Here is a 17,684-nt window from a genome sequence, read left to right as displayed (position 1 = left end):
TATTTACATCAGTCATTCAGAAATACAAACAGTGTAGTACTTTATGGTAAATCTGTGTCAGGTAAGCAGTTCTCAAAAACTAAATGTCCATGCTGGAAGAAGACAAGTGAGGGAAGCCACCAAGACAACTCTGGAAGAATTTTTGGCATGCAGACTGATTTGACTCTCATGATTTTTGAAAATAATAAGAGCTAACTTACTTTTAATAAATGAAACACAGTGCTGCAGCCTAATAACTTTGAAAAATAACAAAAAATCAGCAGCTTGTATTTTTATTCTGACTAGAGTTTATTTCCTCTTTTTTTCTCCTCCTCAGTCACTCAGTTTGACGTAAGTAACATTAACAAATGTCACAGCATCCACTGCAGTTATCCATGAGCTCAAATAATTAGCAATGTAAGGCAGCAAACAGATAACATTACTCCAGAAGTTATCTCTTTAAAGTAACACAAATCTAAATTTAGCTATGATAGCTCATCATCTTTTTGTAACTTTAATGAGGTTGGCAAAGCAACTGGAGAAGTGAGAGTCCAAGCAGACTGACAAAGCCACAAAGCAAAAGTCCTGCATTGAAAATGTTACTGAAGTCCATCCATCCCTCAGTCAGACAGTGAGGATTATGTGAGTGTGTCACCTGGTTTTAATCATGTAAATGTCAATAATTTGCTTAATATTAAAGAGAAATTAAGCTGCAATGTTACAAAAAACAATGAAAAATGTCTGAGGCTCACATCTGCTATTGCCTCCGATTCTAATTCTGCTGTAAGTAACAAAGCAATGGTTGTTCTAGTCAACAACTTCAGTCTGGATACTTCTAGGTGCGTGTTACATGTGAACAGGTTGTCTAGTCATTAAAAAGTGAAAATGCATCTTGTCACTGCAGAACTGTTGAAAGATGTGACCAACTGCAACATGTACGAGGTCTATTAGATAAGAAACCGACACATTAATTTTTTTTTTAACTATATGGATTTGAATGACGTGCGATTACACCAATCATGCTTGAACCCTCGTGCGCATGCGTGAGTTTTTTCACGCGTGTCGGTGACGTCATTTCCCTGTGGACAGGCCTTGAGTGAGATGTGGTCAAGCCCTCTCGGCTGAATTCCTTTGTTTCACACGCTGCTCAAGACGGCACGCGTTGCTTTATCAAAAATTTTTCTGGACCTGTGAGAAATATCCGAGTGGACAGTATTCGAGAAATTTAGCTGGTTTTCTGTGAAATGTTTAACGGCTGATGAGAGATTATGGAGTGTTTCTGTCGCTGTAAGGACTTCCCATGGAGCGGGACGTTGTGCAGCGCTTCCAGGCGCCGTCGTCGGCCTGTTTCGACCTCAAAACATCCTAATTTAAGGCTTAATTCACCCAGGACGTCGTGAGAGAACAGAGAAGATTCAGAAGAGGCCGGCATGAGGACATTATGTGGACATTCCACTGTTTAAGGAAAAACTGCTGAATGAAAGACGTGCGCGCAAAGTCACGGAAACGACTCGGCGAATCTGTGTGCGCCGCGACAGGAAAAACACCTCCATGTTGAAAACCATTTGTAAAATTCAGGCGGCTTTTGATGGCTTTCAACAAGTGAGCAACTGAGAAATTGTTTAACAGCTTGGGCATGTTCCAACTTGCCCATTAAGGTTTCCAACGAAGGTGTTTTTCCTGTCGCGACCCCCCGCGGTTGGGTCCGGCCCGACATGCGACTCTGCCCGCACGTTCTTTCATTACAAAATGTCCGTTAACAATGGAATGTCCGAATAAACTCCTCATGCCGACTTCTTCTGAAAGTTCTCTGTTCTCTGACGACTTACTGGGTCAACAGAGCCTGAAATGTGGAAGTTTTCAACTTGAAACGGCGAGACGCTGCCACCTCGAAGCGCAGATCGCCGTCAGGCACCGTGGGCCATCCTTAAAGCGACACTACCAGACCAAAATCGCTCATCACCCGTTAAAATTTTTACCGAAAACCAGCTGAATTTATCAAATGTATGTTTATCGAAACCTCTACTGGTGGTTGGGCTCTACTGGTGGTTGGCTCTCACTGCGGTATTCTATCACTTCCTGTTCCGGAGCACAGCGGTGTTTTGCTGTATCTGTTAGCTGTTTAATCTGCGCAGTTAGATTGATCTAGTTATCTAGATAACGATTTGTTTCCCAGTGTAATCTTCACATGCCTTAAGCAAAGCACTCCTTCTGCTGAATCACTAAATTATTTACACATTATTCACTTTGCGTGTTTTTAGGAATCCGCTAGCTTAGCGCAGCTACTAGCTCTTAGCCGATTTAGCATGGCGGCTTCTCCTGTCTCTCCCACACTTTTCTGCTCTGGGTGTGAAATCTTTAGTTATTCCTCGGCCTCCTTTAGCAGTAACGGTACTTGTAATAAGTGTAGCTTATTCATAGCTTTGGAGGCCAGGCTGGGCGAATTGGAGACTCGGCTCCGCACCATGGAAAATTCTACAGCTAGCCAGGCCCCTGTAGTCGGTGCGGACCAAGGTAGCTTAGCCGCCGTTAGTTCCCCTCTGGCAGATCCCGAGCAGCCGGGAAAGCAGGCCGACTGGGTGACTGTGAGGAGGAAGCATAGTTCTAAACAGAAGCCCCGTGTACACCGCCAACCCGTTCACATTTCTAACCGTTTTTCCCCACTCGACAACACACCCACCGAGGATCAAACTCTGGTTATTGGCGACTCTGTTTTGAGAAATGTGGAGTTAGCGACACCAGCAACCATAGTCAATTGTCTTCCGGGGGCCAGAGCAGGCGACATTGAAGGAAATTTGAAACTGCTGGCTAAGGCTAAGCGTAAATTTGGTAAAATTGTAATTCACGTTGGCAGTAATGACACCCGGTTACGCCAATCGGAGGTCACTAAAATTAACATTGAATCGGTGTGTAACTTTGCAAAAACAATGTCGGACTCTGTAGTTTTCTCTGGGCCCCTCCCCAAATGGACCGGGAGTGACACGTTTAGCCGCTTGTTCTCCTTGAATTGCTGGCTGTCTGAGTGGTGTCCAAAAAATGAGGTGGGCTTCATAGATAATTGGCAAAGCTTCTGGGGAAAACCTGGTCTTGTTAGGAGAGACGGCATCCATCCCACTTTGGATGGAGCAGCTCTCATTTCTAGAAATCTGGCCAATTTTCTTAAATCCTCCAAACCGTGACTATCCAGGGTTGGGACCAGGAAGCAGAGTTGTAGTCTTACACACCTCTCTGCAGCTTCTCTCCCCCTGCCATCCCCTCATTACCCCATCCCCGTAGAGACGGTGTCTGCTCCCAGACCACCAATAACCAGCAAAAATCTATTTAAGCAAAAAAATTCAAAAAGAAAAAATAATATAGCACCTTCAACTGCACCACAGACTAAAACAGTTAAATGTGGTCTATTAAACATTAGGTCTCTCTCTTCTAAGTCCCTGTTGGTAAATGATATAATAATTGATCAACATATTGATTTATTCTGCCTTACAGAAACCTGGTTACAGCAGGATAAATATGTTAGTTTAAATGAGTCAACACCCCCGAGTCACACTAACTGTCAGAATGCTCGTAGCACGGGCCGAGGCGGAGGATTAGCAGCAATCTTCCATTCCAGCTTATTAATTAATCAAAAACCCAGACAGAGCTTTAATTCATTTGAAAGCTTGACTCTTAGTCTTGTCCATCCAAATTGGAAGTCCCAAAAACCAGTTTTATTTGTTATTATCTATCGTCCACCTGGTCGTTACTGTGAGTTTCTCTGTGAATTTTCAGACCTTTTGTCTGACTTAGTGCTTAGCTCAGATAAGATAATTATAGTGGGCGATTTTAACATCCACACAGATGCTGAGAATGACAGCCTCAACACTGCATTTAATCTATTATTAGACTCTATTGGCTTTGCTCAAAATGTAAATGAGTCCACCCACCACTTTAATCATATCTTAGATCTTGTTCTGACTTATGGTATGGATACAGAAGACTTAACAGTATTCCCTGAAAACTCCCTTCTGTCTGATCATTTCTTAATAACATTTACATTTACTCTGATGGACTACCCAGCAGTGGGGAATAAGTTTCATTACACTAGAAGTATTTCAGAAAGCTCTGTAACTAGGTTTAAGGATATGATTCCTTCTTTATGTTCTCTAATGCCATATACCAACACAGTGCAGAGTAGCTACCTAAACTCTGTAAGTGAGATAGAGTATCTCGTCAATAGTTTTACATCCTCATTGAAGACAACTTTGGATGCTGTAGCTCCTCTGAAAAAGAGAGCTTTAAATCAGAAGTGCCTGACTCCGTGGTATAACTCACAAACCCGTAGCTTAAAGCAGATAACCCAAAGAAGATCTTCACTTAGCCTGGAAAAAGAGTCTGTTGCTCTATAAAAAAGTCCTCCGTAAAGCTAGGACATCTTTCTACTCATCACTAATTGAAGAAAATAAGAACCCCAGGTTTCTTTTCAGCACTGTAGCCAGGCTGACAAAGAGTCAAAGCTCTATTGAGCTGAGTATTCCATTAACTTTAACTAGTAATGACTTCATGACTTTCTTTGCTAACAAAATTTTAACTATTAGAGAAAAAATTACTCATAACCATCCCAAAGACGTATCGTTATCTTTGGCTGCTTTCAGTGATGCCGGTATTTGGTTAGACTCTTTCTCTCCGATTGTCCTGTCTGAGTTATTTTCATTAGTTACTTCATCCAAACCATCAACATGTTTATTAGACCCCATTCCTACCAGGCTGCTCAAGGAAGCCCTACCATTATTTAATGCTTCGATCTTAAATATGATCAATCCATCTTTGTTAGTTGGCTATGTACCACAGGCTTTTAAGGTGGCAGTAATTAAACCATTACTTAAAAAGCCATCACTTGACCCAGCTATCTTAGCTAATTATAGGCCAATCTCCAACCTTCCTTTTCTCTCAAAAATTCTTGAAAGGGTAGTTGTAAAACAGCTAACTGATCATCTGCAGAGGAATGGTCTATTTGAAGAGTTTCAGTCAGGTTTCAGAATTCATCATAGTACAGAAACAGCATTAGTGAAGGTTACAAATGATCTTCTTATGGCCTCGGACAGTGGACTCATCTCTGTGCTTGTTCTGTTAGACCTCAGTGCTACTTTTGATACTGTTGACCATAAAATTTTATTACAGAGATTAGAGCATGCCATAGGTATTAAAGGCACTGCGCTGCGGTGGTTTGAATCATATTTGTCTAATAGATTACAATTTGTTCATGTAAATGGGGACTCTTCTTCACAGACTAAAGTTAATTATGGAGTTCCATAAGGTTCTGTGCTAGGACCAATTTTATTCACTTTATACATGCTTCCCTTAGGCAGTATTATTAGACGGTATTGCTTAAATTTTCATTGTTACGCAGATGATACCCAGCTTTATCTATCCATGAAGCCAGAGGACACACACCAATTAGCTAAACTGCAGGATTGTCTTACAGACATAAAGACATGGATGACCTCTAATTTCCTGCTTTTAAACTCAGATAAAACTGAAGTTATTGTACTTGGCCCCACAAATCTTACAAACATGGTGTCTAACCAGATCCTTACTCTGGATGGCATTACCCTGACCTCTAGTAATACTGTGAGAAATCTTGGAGTCATTTTTGATCAGGATATGTCATTCAAAGTGCATATTAAACAAATATGTAGGACTGCTTTTTTGCATTTACGCAATATCTCTAAAATTAGAAAGGTCTTGTCTCAGAGTGATGCTGAAAAACTAATTCATGCATTTATTTCCTCTAGGCTGGACTATTGTAATTCATTATTATCAGGTTGTCCTAAAAGTTCCCTGAAAAGCCTTCAGTTAATTCAAAATGCTGCAGCTAGAGTACTAACGGGGACTAGAAGGAGAGAGCATATCTCACCCATATTGGCCTCTCTTCATTGGCTTCCTGTTAATTCTAGAATAGAATTTAAAATTCTTCTTCTTACTTATAAGGTTTTGAATAATCAGGTCCCATCTTATCTTAGGGACCTCATAGTACCATATCACCCCAATAGAGCGCTTCGCTCTCAGACTGCAGGCTTACTTGTAGTTCCTAGGGTTTGTAAGAGTAGAATGGGAGGCAGAGCCTTCAGGTTTCAGGCTCCTCTCCTGTGGAACCAGCTCCCAATTCAGATCAGGGAGACAGACACCCTCTCTACTTTTAAGATTAGGCTTAAAACTTTCCTTTTTGCTAAAGCTTATAGTTAGGGCTGGATCAGGTGACCCTGAACCATCCCTTAGTTATGCTGCTATAGACGTAGACTGCTGGGGGGTTCCCATGATGCACTGTTTCTTTCTCTTTTTGCTCTGTATGCACCACTCTGCATTTAATCATTAGTGATCGATCTCTGCTCCCCTCCACAGCATGTCTTTTTCCTGGTTCTCTCCCTCAGCCCCAACCAGTCCCAGCAGAAGACTGCCCCTCCCTGAGCCTGGTTCTGCTGGAGGTTTCTTCCTGTTAAAAGGGAGGTTTTCCTTCCCACTGTAGCCAAGTGCTTGCTCACAGGGGGTCGTTTTGACCGTTGGGGTTTTACATAATTATTGTATGGCCTTGCCTTACAATATAAAGCGCCTTGGGGCAACTGTTTGTTGTGATTTGGCGCTATATAAAAAAAAAAAATAAAAAAATTGAATGGTGTCCACTCAGTTGTGCCTTACAGTTTTGAAAAAATTTTGATCAAACAAAGCAGCAGTCTCTGAGCCATTCCTAAACAATGAAAAAAAATCGATGAGAGGGTGGGCCACTCCTCACTCAAAGACTGCCCACAGGCGAATGACGTAACCGACAGACGTGAAAAAACTCTTGCATGCCCACGAGGGTTCAAGCATGTCTGATGTAATCACACGTGATTCAAATCCATATGGTTTTTGAAAAAAATAATAAGGTCGGATACTTTTCTAACAGACCTCGTATACATAAATTTGTCAGTAACACAACATGGCATAATGTCAACTCTGCAAGCTTAGGAATGCGATCTAAACATACAAGATGAATTCTAAACTCTGTTTTTAAATTTGCAGTAAATTATGTGAAGTATTGGAATGTACTGTAATACAATCTTATGGGCCTGTCATGCCTTAACGATTTAGCCATCGTATGCCGACAGCCCCTTTCCACCAAGTGCTCCAGATCGAGAGGGGATGGTATGGTATGGGTCGGAAAGGTTAGGTCTGATTTGGCTCGCGTTTCCACCACCAGCAGTACCCTTTTGTTTGGTAGACGGAGCATGTAGATGTTGACATGCACGTCATTGAGCGCGTATGATGTTGAGTGGCCTCGCCCCCGGCACACAGAGGCCAACAGAGTAATTTAACATTTTTTTAATTTAATTTAATTTAATTTTTGTGTTGGTGGATCATCAGATTTATTTTCACTGAGTGCAGAATGGTAAAGAGTCGACTGATGGCTGTGATAAACACTGATATGAATGAATGAGGCGATGTGACTCTTTCAACTTTTAAAATAAGTTAATTTTCTTGTTATGGAACAAATGCCAGTGTTCTCTGGTTCAGGCTGAGAAAGCATTGGGAGCAGACACAACACAGAGGGACTGCTTTAAAAACACTGTCGGAGAAATTACTTTTTTTTTTTATCTTTGGCCAAAATACAAGCTCTAGTCAGAGCAATGAGTTCAGCAGCTTGTGCAGAATGCGTGGGTGTTATTTGTTTTGCTTCAACAATACCATTTTGTGATGTCACTACAGCATATCCTGTCTGCGTCTCTCCCTTATCATTTTTGGAGCAAGAACAGTCAACAAACCAGATTTCTCCTTCAGGCAGGGGAGAATCTGTCAGATCGGCTCTAGGGAGCTGGAGACTTTCAGTAACAACAACACAACTATGTGGGTCTCCATCTTCCTCAGTAGGGAGGAGAGTAGCTGGATTTAGTGTGGTGCATCGCTTTATGACCACATGGGGTTGTGACAACAGTGTAGCAGTATAGGATAAATGTCTGGCTGGTGATAGAAAATTCATTTTAGCCTGTAGCAATAAGACAATTCATTTTAGCCTGTAGCAATAGAACATCTACAGCATGTGGTACTAAGAGTGTAGTTGGGTGAAACAAAACAACATCAGCTGATGACTCAATGGCCATGGCCGCAGCACAAACAGCTTGAACACAAGGGGGCAGTCTTGTGCTACAGGATCCAATCTTTTCAAGTAGAATGCAATTGGTTTCAATTTTCCTCCATGAAGCTGTAACAACGCAGACTGCATGAAACTGGATCTGCAGTCAACTGTTTGTGTGAATGGTTTAGAATAATCAAGAAGTGACAGCACAGTAGAAGACGTTAGTTCTGCTTTCAAATCACAAAACTGTTTTTCTGCCTTGGTCCACGTGATTTTATCTGACAGTCCCATGGGGGTGTCATAGATCAAATTTAGTAGCAGTTGTGTTTTAGCAGCATAGGATGGGATCCACAATAATCCGCAATAATTACAGAGACCCAAAAAAGCCATCATCTGCTTCTTAGTCACAGGTTTGGGAGTGTTTAAAATAGCCAACTTCCTCTGCTGCTGAATTTGCCTCCCTTCGGCAGTAAGTGTGTGACCCAAATAATCAACATGTGGTTGCACAGATTGTAGCTTCTGCTTTTTCTCGTGTCCATTCTTTCTTAAGTGTCTACAGGTGTTTGACCCTGACACACATTATGTTTCTTAAGCCATGACAAGGAACTAGAGTATTTTCAGACATCGTTTTCCAAAAATCAAGACGCTTTATGTGGATACGTTTCTGTCAGGCTGTGATGATGAATCCGACTGAAACGACATAACAGGTAAGATTAAGATTTGATATTTACTTCGTGAATGGTTTTGACACAGTCTCAACTGTCTGCATGACTGCAGCTTTCAGCTGTTGAGCCAATCAATGCACAGCAGCAGGTTAGCGCCTTCCTTTCGTAACTGGTCCATAATTTTGGGACCCCAGCCAAAAGGTGTGGAAAAAAAAAATGGTACGGTATGGGTCTATTATTTTGGTCTCCATTGTGGAAACACACAATACACTATTATATGGTACCCGGCACATTCAGTAAATTCTGTGGTCATCTGGAATATGTCAAATATGTCAATATGTATTGGAGATAAGCTACACATAAGTTCAAAGCAAGTTACTCATAAGTTACACCAGACATTATCTCAACATATTTTGACCGATGAGGAACTTACAAGTAACGTATGTCAGCAATCGCATAATTTATCTATAATTTATGGCCCGTGTAAGCAGGACATATGAGCCATATGCTGGGATGCATTGAAAATATTGGGCATGCACAAAATGTCTCGATGAACTCACTGTACTACGACATATAACAGCATGCTTCAACGTGCTCTTAACTTATACAAAACTTACCCATAACTTATTATACATATGCCAACGTATTCTGCACATTTTTCATACGTTGTCATATGCAAGCTGGGAACATCCCACTAGTCCAAAGGTTCACTCGTCAGAAGGTTTACTAGTCTGAAGGTACAGGTCAATAAATTAATATATTTTGATGCCAAGTTTCAGTAGGCTGTACTAGCTGTATACTTACATGTGTGTTTTGTTTCAATTAAAAAGAAGTTTCTTTCATCTGTGATGCGAGAGTGAATGTTACTTTGATTTTAACTTCGCTCGTTATAAAGATGTACCGTACAAGGCAAATGTTGTCATACACAATATTCTGTAATTAAGACTGGAATTTAATTCAAAACGCAATTATCCAACCCTCATGAGTGACTCTGTGAATTGTGATGTTTGACATAATTTGAATTAAATACACTACTGAACCTTTGGACTAGTGAACCCTTCCCACGCAAGCTAAATCGTCAAGGAGTGACAGGGTCTTTATTGTGGCCCATGCATCATGATACTGTGAGGACTTTGTCAACACCAAACCCTAGTAATAAAACTATCAAAATGTAAGTTTAATTAAGTTTATCAAGACTACAGGTGCAAAGATGAATCTATTATTAATCGGCAACTACTTAATCGATAATCGATTAATTGTTTTGCACCAATTAAAAGCATATCCAAAATTCTGTGATTTCAGCTTCTTAAATCTGAATGTTATTTTCTTAAATCTGTCTGACAATAAACTGAATATTTTTGGACTGTAGACAAAATAAGGTATTTACAGACATTATCCTGGCCTCTGGAAAACACTGAACAACATTGTTTCGCTATTTTCTGACATTTTTTGGACCTTCCATGAATAATTAATCGATTAATTAAAAAAAGTATTTGATCAATTAATCTATTATGAAAATAACGGTTAGTTTCAGCCCTAATCAAGACAATGACCCTACGGTCAGATTAGCTACAAGTGGCCACAAGTGACAATGGGCAAATTATACCTCTGAAGTGATTTACAAGACATTTTATGAAGATGTTATCATGCTAATTAGCAATATAGGAACGTCACTGTGAAAGACCAAGCAACAAAGGACAACTTCTTGTCACCCTCATTTGTATGTAGTCTGACCGCAGGGTATGGAAACATCGAGAAAAGTGTCAAATTTGTGCTGACATAAACTGCATCAATAGCAAATTAAAACAGGAGCAGACCAGAAGGCATGTTTTTTTTTTTTAAATATGACCAAATATAATCAAAAAGGTGGGTTTATATTCAATCCCTCCAGGCATGCTTTAAAAAGAAGCCTGCGTCTCCTTTCGGGTAGTCAAGATTAGACAGCTTTGTGAGGCTGTGGAACTTAAGATGTTTAAATCAGACCTTTAAACAGATCTGAGCTCCAATCAAAGAGTGCAGCCGGCCCTGATGATGCAAACAGATTCAAGAAAGGCTCAATTTGACTCCAAGGCTTCAAGTCTGTAACCCCACACTTTAAACCACATCTTCCTGCTCACGTTTGACATGTGACGTCTTGTTCAGCGGTAAAAGTGATCCGTACAAGAATTTGTGTCTTTAAAAGGCTCTAGTGATCACTGAGTAATTCTCCAATAATCGATCAGTTCCTGCAGAGAGAGGAACACTTACAGAACTAGGGCTGGAGTGCCGGCGTAGTTTGGGTGACTCCTTGCCAGAAGATGAGCTCTTGGCGTTGATGCAGGCATTATTCTCAGAGTGGACCCTCTTCACCTGGCTGGCGGGCTTCTCGAAGGGGTCGAAGCCGCTCTGCGTGCGCTGAACTCTCACCTTCTTGTCCTCAGGGATAGTATCCAGGGGCTTGATGACAGAGTCTGTTCCCTGGCAGCCGCGTGTGGACATCTTTGTGACACATATCTGTCAAAAACAAAGAGGGAAAAGTGCTTAATTTAAAAGGAGAGAGAGAATGTGTCTGTAATAGCAGCTGACGGCCAGATCCTGGCTGCTTTGCATCTCTCTGTCAGCTGTGGTCTCTTCCTCCCTAAAGATTCTTTCTGCTACCTCTATGCTAAAATGAGAGGATTTTTTTATATCTTCTTTTCCCTTCTGTCTATTCAAAAGAGCTCCAGACTCTGCAGCGTGCACACACGCTACTGGTTGCCGCTGCACTCCCTGGATTCCACATTATCTCTGACACAAATCTCCACATCCGTACAACATGCAGATCTGCTGCCGATCGTCCCCTACAAGGCTGCCAGACACGCATCGCTCGTCCCACTCACTGTCTGTTTTCCAATACAAAGCACCTCACCAGCTGCTTTTCCACCACAGACACTGAACACGAGAAAGAAAAGACGCAGGCGGCATGACATGTTTTGCCACGGCTCCCTTCAGATTAAATATTTAGGCCTGGACTCTGCAGGAAGGACTTCTAATTACTCCAACACACAAGGAGGAGGAGTCTTGCAGCCTGCTGCCTTGCTCTTTGTGTGGGTCAGGTATCACTGGACATCGAGCACAACACAGCCACCATTTTCACTGGCATTAATACGACAACTTTTTTCAAAAGACAATCATTGACTGGTTGGCCTGCAACCACTAATCGAACCATCAACAATCTTCAGAAAAATGCCAACAGCTACAATAAATGGTTGCATTTAGAACAAAAGGCTCTATTCACTGTTGATAAACAGTTGCGTTTTTTTTTTTTTTTTTTTTTTTTTAGAATTCATTGTTAGTCTATGAAATATTAGAAAATACTAAAAGTACAGTTACAGTGTTGGGACCCAGAGGTGGAAAACAATTCATTTATTTACTGTGTATTCCTTAACTCTACTTTGTACCTGAATTAAAAGAATTGACAAAGACATATTGAAAAAGACATTTTAAAAATCAGAAAAACAGCCAGCATATTGTTGGTAAGGAATTACCAATACCCAGCACAAACACATGCTTTCAATGAAGTTTAAAAATATTTAAAATAAGTTGCACAACAATAAAATGTTAAAATTGTGTAACTTTTTACTGTTTTCCCGGGGGGGGGGGGGGGGGGGGGGGGGGGGTGTTGTGCTCCTGAAAATGTGCGTGGGGAGCCTGAATGTGTACTACAATAAATGTTTCTTAATGCTCAATGCATATTGTTTTGGATTGAACGGGGAGAAATAAAAAATTGTAGTACTGTAGTGGAGACTACAGAAGGGGGGAAGCTTTTGAAAATTCAAGCTAAAAATTGGCCATTCTAGGGGTACCCAAAGCGGAAAAGCCAGGTACGACAGCCCATGTCCCTTCATCATGTCCAGAAGGCTGGGGAAGTTTGTTGAGTGGGCAATCTCATTCTGGGTTAGCCAGGTACATGGCACTCAGTGAGGCAGTCGGAGTCCGTGGACATTTTTAAGTCAAGACTTAAAACCTATTTTTATTCTCTTTCTTGTGAGTAGTTTTTATTTTGTTATGTTTTATTCTTTTACTTCTGTTTTTAATTAGGTATTTGAATTTTTTTATTTTTATTTATGTATTGTAATTTTTTATGTTGAACTGTTCTGTGTGAGGCACCTTGAGATGGCTTTTGTTGTAATTGGGCGCTTTATAAGCTGATTAAATTGAAATTGAACAACATTTTATTTAGTCTTAAAGTAAATAAATATGAAACTGATTACTGGATCCTTAACCTCTGGGCATAATAAACTCTACATGGTGGATCCTTGATCTCTGGACATAAACAGAAATAAAATCTGTTTTCGTCAAAAGTATTTCCTTTCAAACATTATTATTGGCATGAATGTCTTTCCACACCTATGAGCTGAGCCCTTGCAGATGTGCTGCAGGTCAGGTTTATAAAGAATGCCGGATGTCTCATTTTGGGAGGAAAAAATGTTTTAGTCGAATGTAGTTTATTGTCTGTATTGCAAAGTTTGTAAGAGGTGTCATTTTATTTAAAGCGGCGATTCGTTATTAATTCTGAGCGGACTCTGTCTCGGCAGAGAGCCGCGCAGCATTTGAAGCTCGTTTCTCGACTGCAACAAGGCAAGAGTCCCAGTTAGTGACTTTAATCCACACAAAAATGACTCATGATATTTTAATGGCTTTCAGAGGGGTTAAGAAGCGGACTTACCGCTTCTGAAGAGCAGCAAATCAAAGAGCCACGAGCCATTGAATCGAAGCATTGCTTCGATTCACGCTTCAAACTGGACTCGCGCTGCAGAAACAGTTGATTACAGACGCTGCACTGAAAATTGTAACGGTCCAAAATAAGCGTAACGGTCCAAAATTATAGCGTAACGGGCCATAACGCAAGTTTGCGCTAGGTAGAACCCTGAACACAACATACCACTATTTTATGATAAATTTCTCAGTGATTTTGAGTTTTTCCACTAAAATACCATTTCACGGATTTGAGGAAATAAAAATTAATGTTTTGCTAGTTCTTTTAGATGGTGAGATTTTGCAAAAAGATGGAAATCCGTCCAAAGATAGTGAATAAGCATCCAAAAGGGGGTGTTCACAATAATAGTAGTAATAGGGGAGGTGATGGTCTAGTGGCTAAGGTGTTGGGCTTGAGTCCAGAAGATCATGGGTTCAAATCCCCACCTGACTGGAATATCACTAAGGGCCCTTGGGCAAGGCCTTTAATCCCCTATTGCACCGGTATGTAGTGAGCGCCTTGTATGGCAGCACCCTGACGTCGAGGTGAATGTGAGGCATAATTGTAAAGCGCTTTGAGCGTCTGATTCAGATGGAAAAGCGCTATATAAATGCAGTCCATTTACCATTTAAAAGTAGCATCTGCTGTTGAAGCTACAAACTCAAAACTATTGTGTTCAAACTGTTTTTTTAGCAATCCCGTGAATCACTAAACTAGTATTTAGTTGTATAACCACAGTTTTTCATGATTTCTTCACATCTGCGAGGCATTAATTTTGTTGGTTTGGAACCAAGATTTTGCTCGTTTACTAGTGTGCTTGGGGTCATTGTCTTGTTGAAACACCCATTTCAAGGGCATGTCCTCTTCAGCATAAGGCAACATGATCTCTTCAAGTATTTTGACATATCCAAACTGACCCATGATACCTGGTATGCGATAAATAGGCCCAACACCATAGTAGGAGAAACATGTCCATATCATGATGCTTGCACTACCATGCTTCACTGTCTTCACTGTGAACTGTGGCTTGAATTCAGACTTTGGGGGTCGTCTCACAAACTGTCTGCGGCCATTGGACCCAAAAAGAACAATTTTACTCTCATCAGTCCACAAAATATTCCTCCATTTCTATTTAGGCCAGTTGATGTGTTCTTTGGCAAATTGTAACCTCTTATGCACGTCTTTTATTTAACAGAGGGACTTTGCGGGGGATTCTTGCAAATAAATTAGCTTCACACAGGTGTCTTCTAACTGTCACAGCACTTACAGGTAATTCCAGACTGTCTTTGCTCATCCTAGAGCTCATCAATGGGTGAGCCTTTGCCATTGTGGTTATTCTTCTATCCATTTTGATGGTTGTTTTCTGTTTTCTTCCATGCTTCTCTGTTTTTTTTTGTTTTTTTTTTATCCATTTTAAAGCATTGGGGATCATTGTAGATGAACAGCCTATAATTTTTTGCACCTGCGTATAAGTTTGCCCCTCTCCAATCAACTTTTTAATCAATCTACGCTGTTCTTCAGGTGCTGGCTTCATCCTTACATAGGAAACACCTGATTCACACCTGTTTGTTCCACAAAATTGACGACCTCACTGACTGAATGCCACACTACCATTATTGTGAACACCCCCTTTTCTACTTTTTTTTTACTAATAGCCCAATTTCATAGCCTTAAGAGTGTGCATATCATGAATGCTTGGTCTTGTTCGATTTGTGAGAATCTACTGAATCTACTGGTACCTTGTTTCCCATGTAACAATAAGAAATACGTGGGCTGTCAATAAAGTAACGGTCCTTTTTATTTTTTTCAAAAACTATATGGATTTCATTCATATGTTTTTACGTCAGACATGCTTGAACCCTCGTGTGCATGCGTGAGTTTTTCCACGCCTGTCGGTGACGTCATTCGCCTGTGAGCACGCCTTGTGGGAGGAGTCGTCCAGCCCCTCGTCGGAATTCCTTTGTCTGAGAAGTTGCTGAGAGACTGGCGCGTTGTTTGATCAAAGTTTTTTCTAAACCTGTGAGACACATCGAAGTGGACACGGTTCGAAAAATTAAGCTGGTTTTCAGTGAAAATTTTAACGGCTGATGAGAGATTTTGAGGTGATTCTGTCGCTTTAAGGACTTTTCACGGTGCGAGACGTCGCTCAGCGCTCTCAGGCAGCGTCATCAGCCTGTTCAAGCTGAAAACCTCCACATTTCAGGCTCTGTTGATCCAGGACGTCGTGAGAGAACAGAGAAGTTTCAGAAGAAGTCGGTTTCAGCATTTTATCCGGATATTCCACTGTTAAAGGAGATTTTTTTAATGAAAGACGTACGGACGGGTCCGCGCGTCGGGACGCAGCCGCCGCGACGCTCCGCCACAGGAAAAACACCTCTGCTGGAAACCTTAAGGACAAGTTGGAACATGTCCAGCTGTTAAACAATTTCTCATATACTCACTCCACTGAAAGCCATCAAAAGCCGCCTGGATTTTACAAATGGTTATCAACACGGAGGTGTTTTTCCTGTGCCGCCGCACCGCGTCGGCTGCGTCCCGACGCGCGGATCCGTCCGCACGTCTTTCATTAAAAAAATCTCCTTTAACAGTGGAATATCCGGATAAAATGCTGAAACCGACTTCTTCTGAAACTTCTCTGTTCTCTCACGATGTCCTGGATCAACAGAGCCTGAAATGTGGAGGTTTTCAGCTTGAACAGGCTGATGACGCCGCCTGAGAGCGCTGAGCGACGTCTCGCACCGTGAAAAGTCCTTAAAGCGACAGAATCACCTCAAAATCTCTCATCAGCTGTTAAAATTTTCACTGAAAACCAGCTTAATTTTTCGAACCGTGTCCACTTCGATGTGTCTCACATGTTTAGAAAAAATTTTGATCAAACAACGCGCCAGTCTCTCAGCAACTTCTCAGACAAAGGAATTCCGACGAGGGGCTGGACGACTCCTCCCACAAGGAGTGCTCACAGGCGAATGACGTCACCGACAGGCGTGGAAAAACTCACGCATGCGCACGAGGGTTCAAGCATGTCTGACGTAAAAACATATGAATGAAATCCATATAGTTTTTGAAAAAAATAAAAAGGACCGTTACTTTATTGACAGCCCTCGTATACTCAAAACCTGGATTAATCTTTTTAGTCACATAGCACTACTATTATTCTGAACACTACTGTATTTCCTTTTTCCAAAACAAAAAACATCCCTTTTCCAAAAACCATCTGAAACCATAGGTCCTACAAAATAATAACAAAATAAGTTTAAAAACAAACACACACACACACACACACACACACACACACACACACACACACACACACACACCACACACCCACTACTGTACTATTAAATTTTGCACCTTGCAAAACTCATACGCTTTGTATGGAATCCCAGTATTTTTATTCTTCATACTTGTATTTTCTGCTTTCTGATCACCTGCAAAATGTCCAAGTCCAAACAAGACAGAGAAACTTAATCTCTTGCTGCATCTGTAACTATGCCAGTGACTAGCCTTCTGCTGGAAGACCACAGAGCTGTGCTGTCGGAGGATTTTAAGCCTTCTTTTGTTGTTTGTTTTTTTGTTGTTCAGGCTGGACAGTGTCCAATCGGCAGTGTGTGACCATGGTTTATGCATTAATTCTCTTGAATCCAAGCACACTGACTAGCATTTGGACCAGTTCAAGGCCAAATATGCTGCACTCCAAAAACAACGAGTGGTTAAAATCTAAGACGGCAGACCCGGAGGGATGCAGTAGATGGCAAGATTTTTGGATTGTGGGTTTACCTAAAGTTATTTAGGTTTCTTATGTTTTGTTTTTTTCATCCAACTCTTCATCGATGTTTTGCGAATGGAGGCGCTTGCTTCACTGGTGGATTTGTACTGGAGTTTAGCTCCTAAACCAGGTCCTGGAGGGAAAACCCTGACCAGTTATTATGCACTTTCATCTATTCCAAATGAAAGATCTGGTGATTCAGGAGGCATGCAAGATTGACTTGACCTACAATGGACATAAGCTCTACAAAGATTACAGCCCTGAAGTGGTGAGACAGCAAACTGAGTTTAAGAGCATCATGTTGGAACTCTACAAGCTGGGACTCAGGCATGCACTTCTGTATCCGGCCAAATTGCATAGTATTTTGCCGACAGGGAAGAGAAATAGCTGTAATCTGCATCGGTTGCTGACAAGTTTGTGCAGGACCTGTGCAAAGACTAGATGTGTTCCCCCCCACCCCCATTTCAATAA

The 17,684-nt window shown here is 41.2% G+C and overlaps 1 protein-coding gene across 3 annotated transcripts in view; it reads right to left on the bottom strand.

Moving 5' to 3' along the window:
* The window catches only part of cdk14 (cyclin-dependent kinase 14), a 715,009-nt gene that overhangs the window by 501,341 nt on the left and 195,984 nt on the right, over positions 1-17,684 (bottom strand). For all 3 annotated transcript variants that reach the window (XM_034173976.1, XM_034173975.1, XM_034173977.1), the window contains one exon: positions 10,978-11,223. In XM_034173976.1, coding sequence (XP_034029867.1) covers positions 10,978-11,223 — 246 coding nt within the window. The remainder of the gene's footprint in view (positions 1-10,977; positions 11,224-17,684) is intronic.

The sequence above is a fragment of the Thalassophryne amazonica genome, chromosome 7, assembly GCF_902500255.1.
Source record: "Thalassophryne amazonica chromosome 7, fThaAma1.1, whole genome shotgun sequence".
Lineage (NCBI taxonomy): Eukaryota > Metazoa > Chordata > Actinopteri > Batrachoidiformes > Batrachoididae > Thalassophryne > Thalassophryne amazonica.
This window is presented reverse-complemented; position numbering and strand designations above follow the sequence as displayed.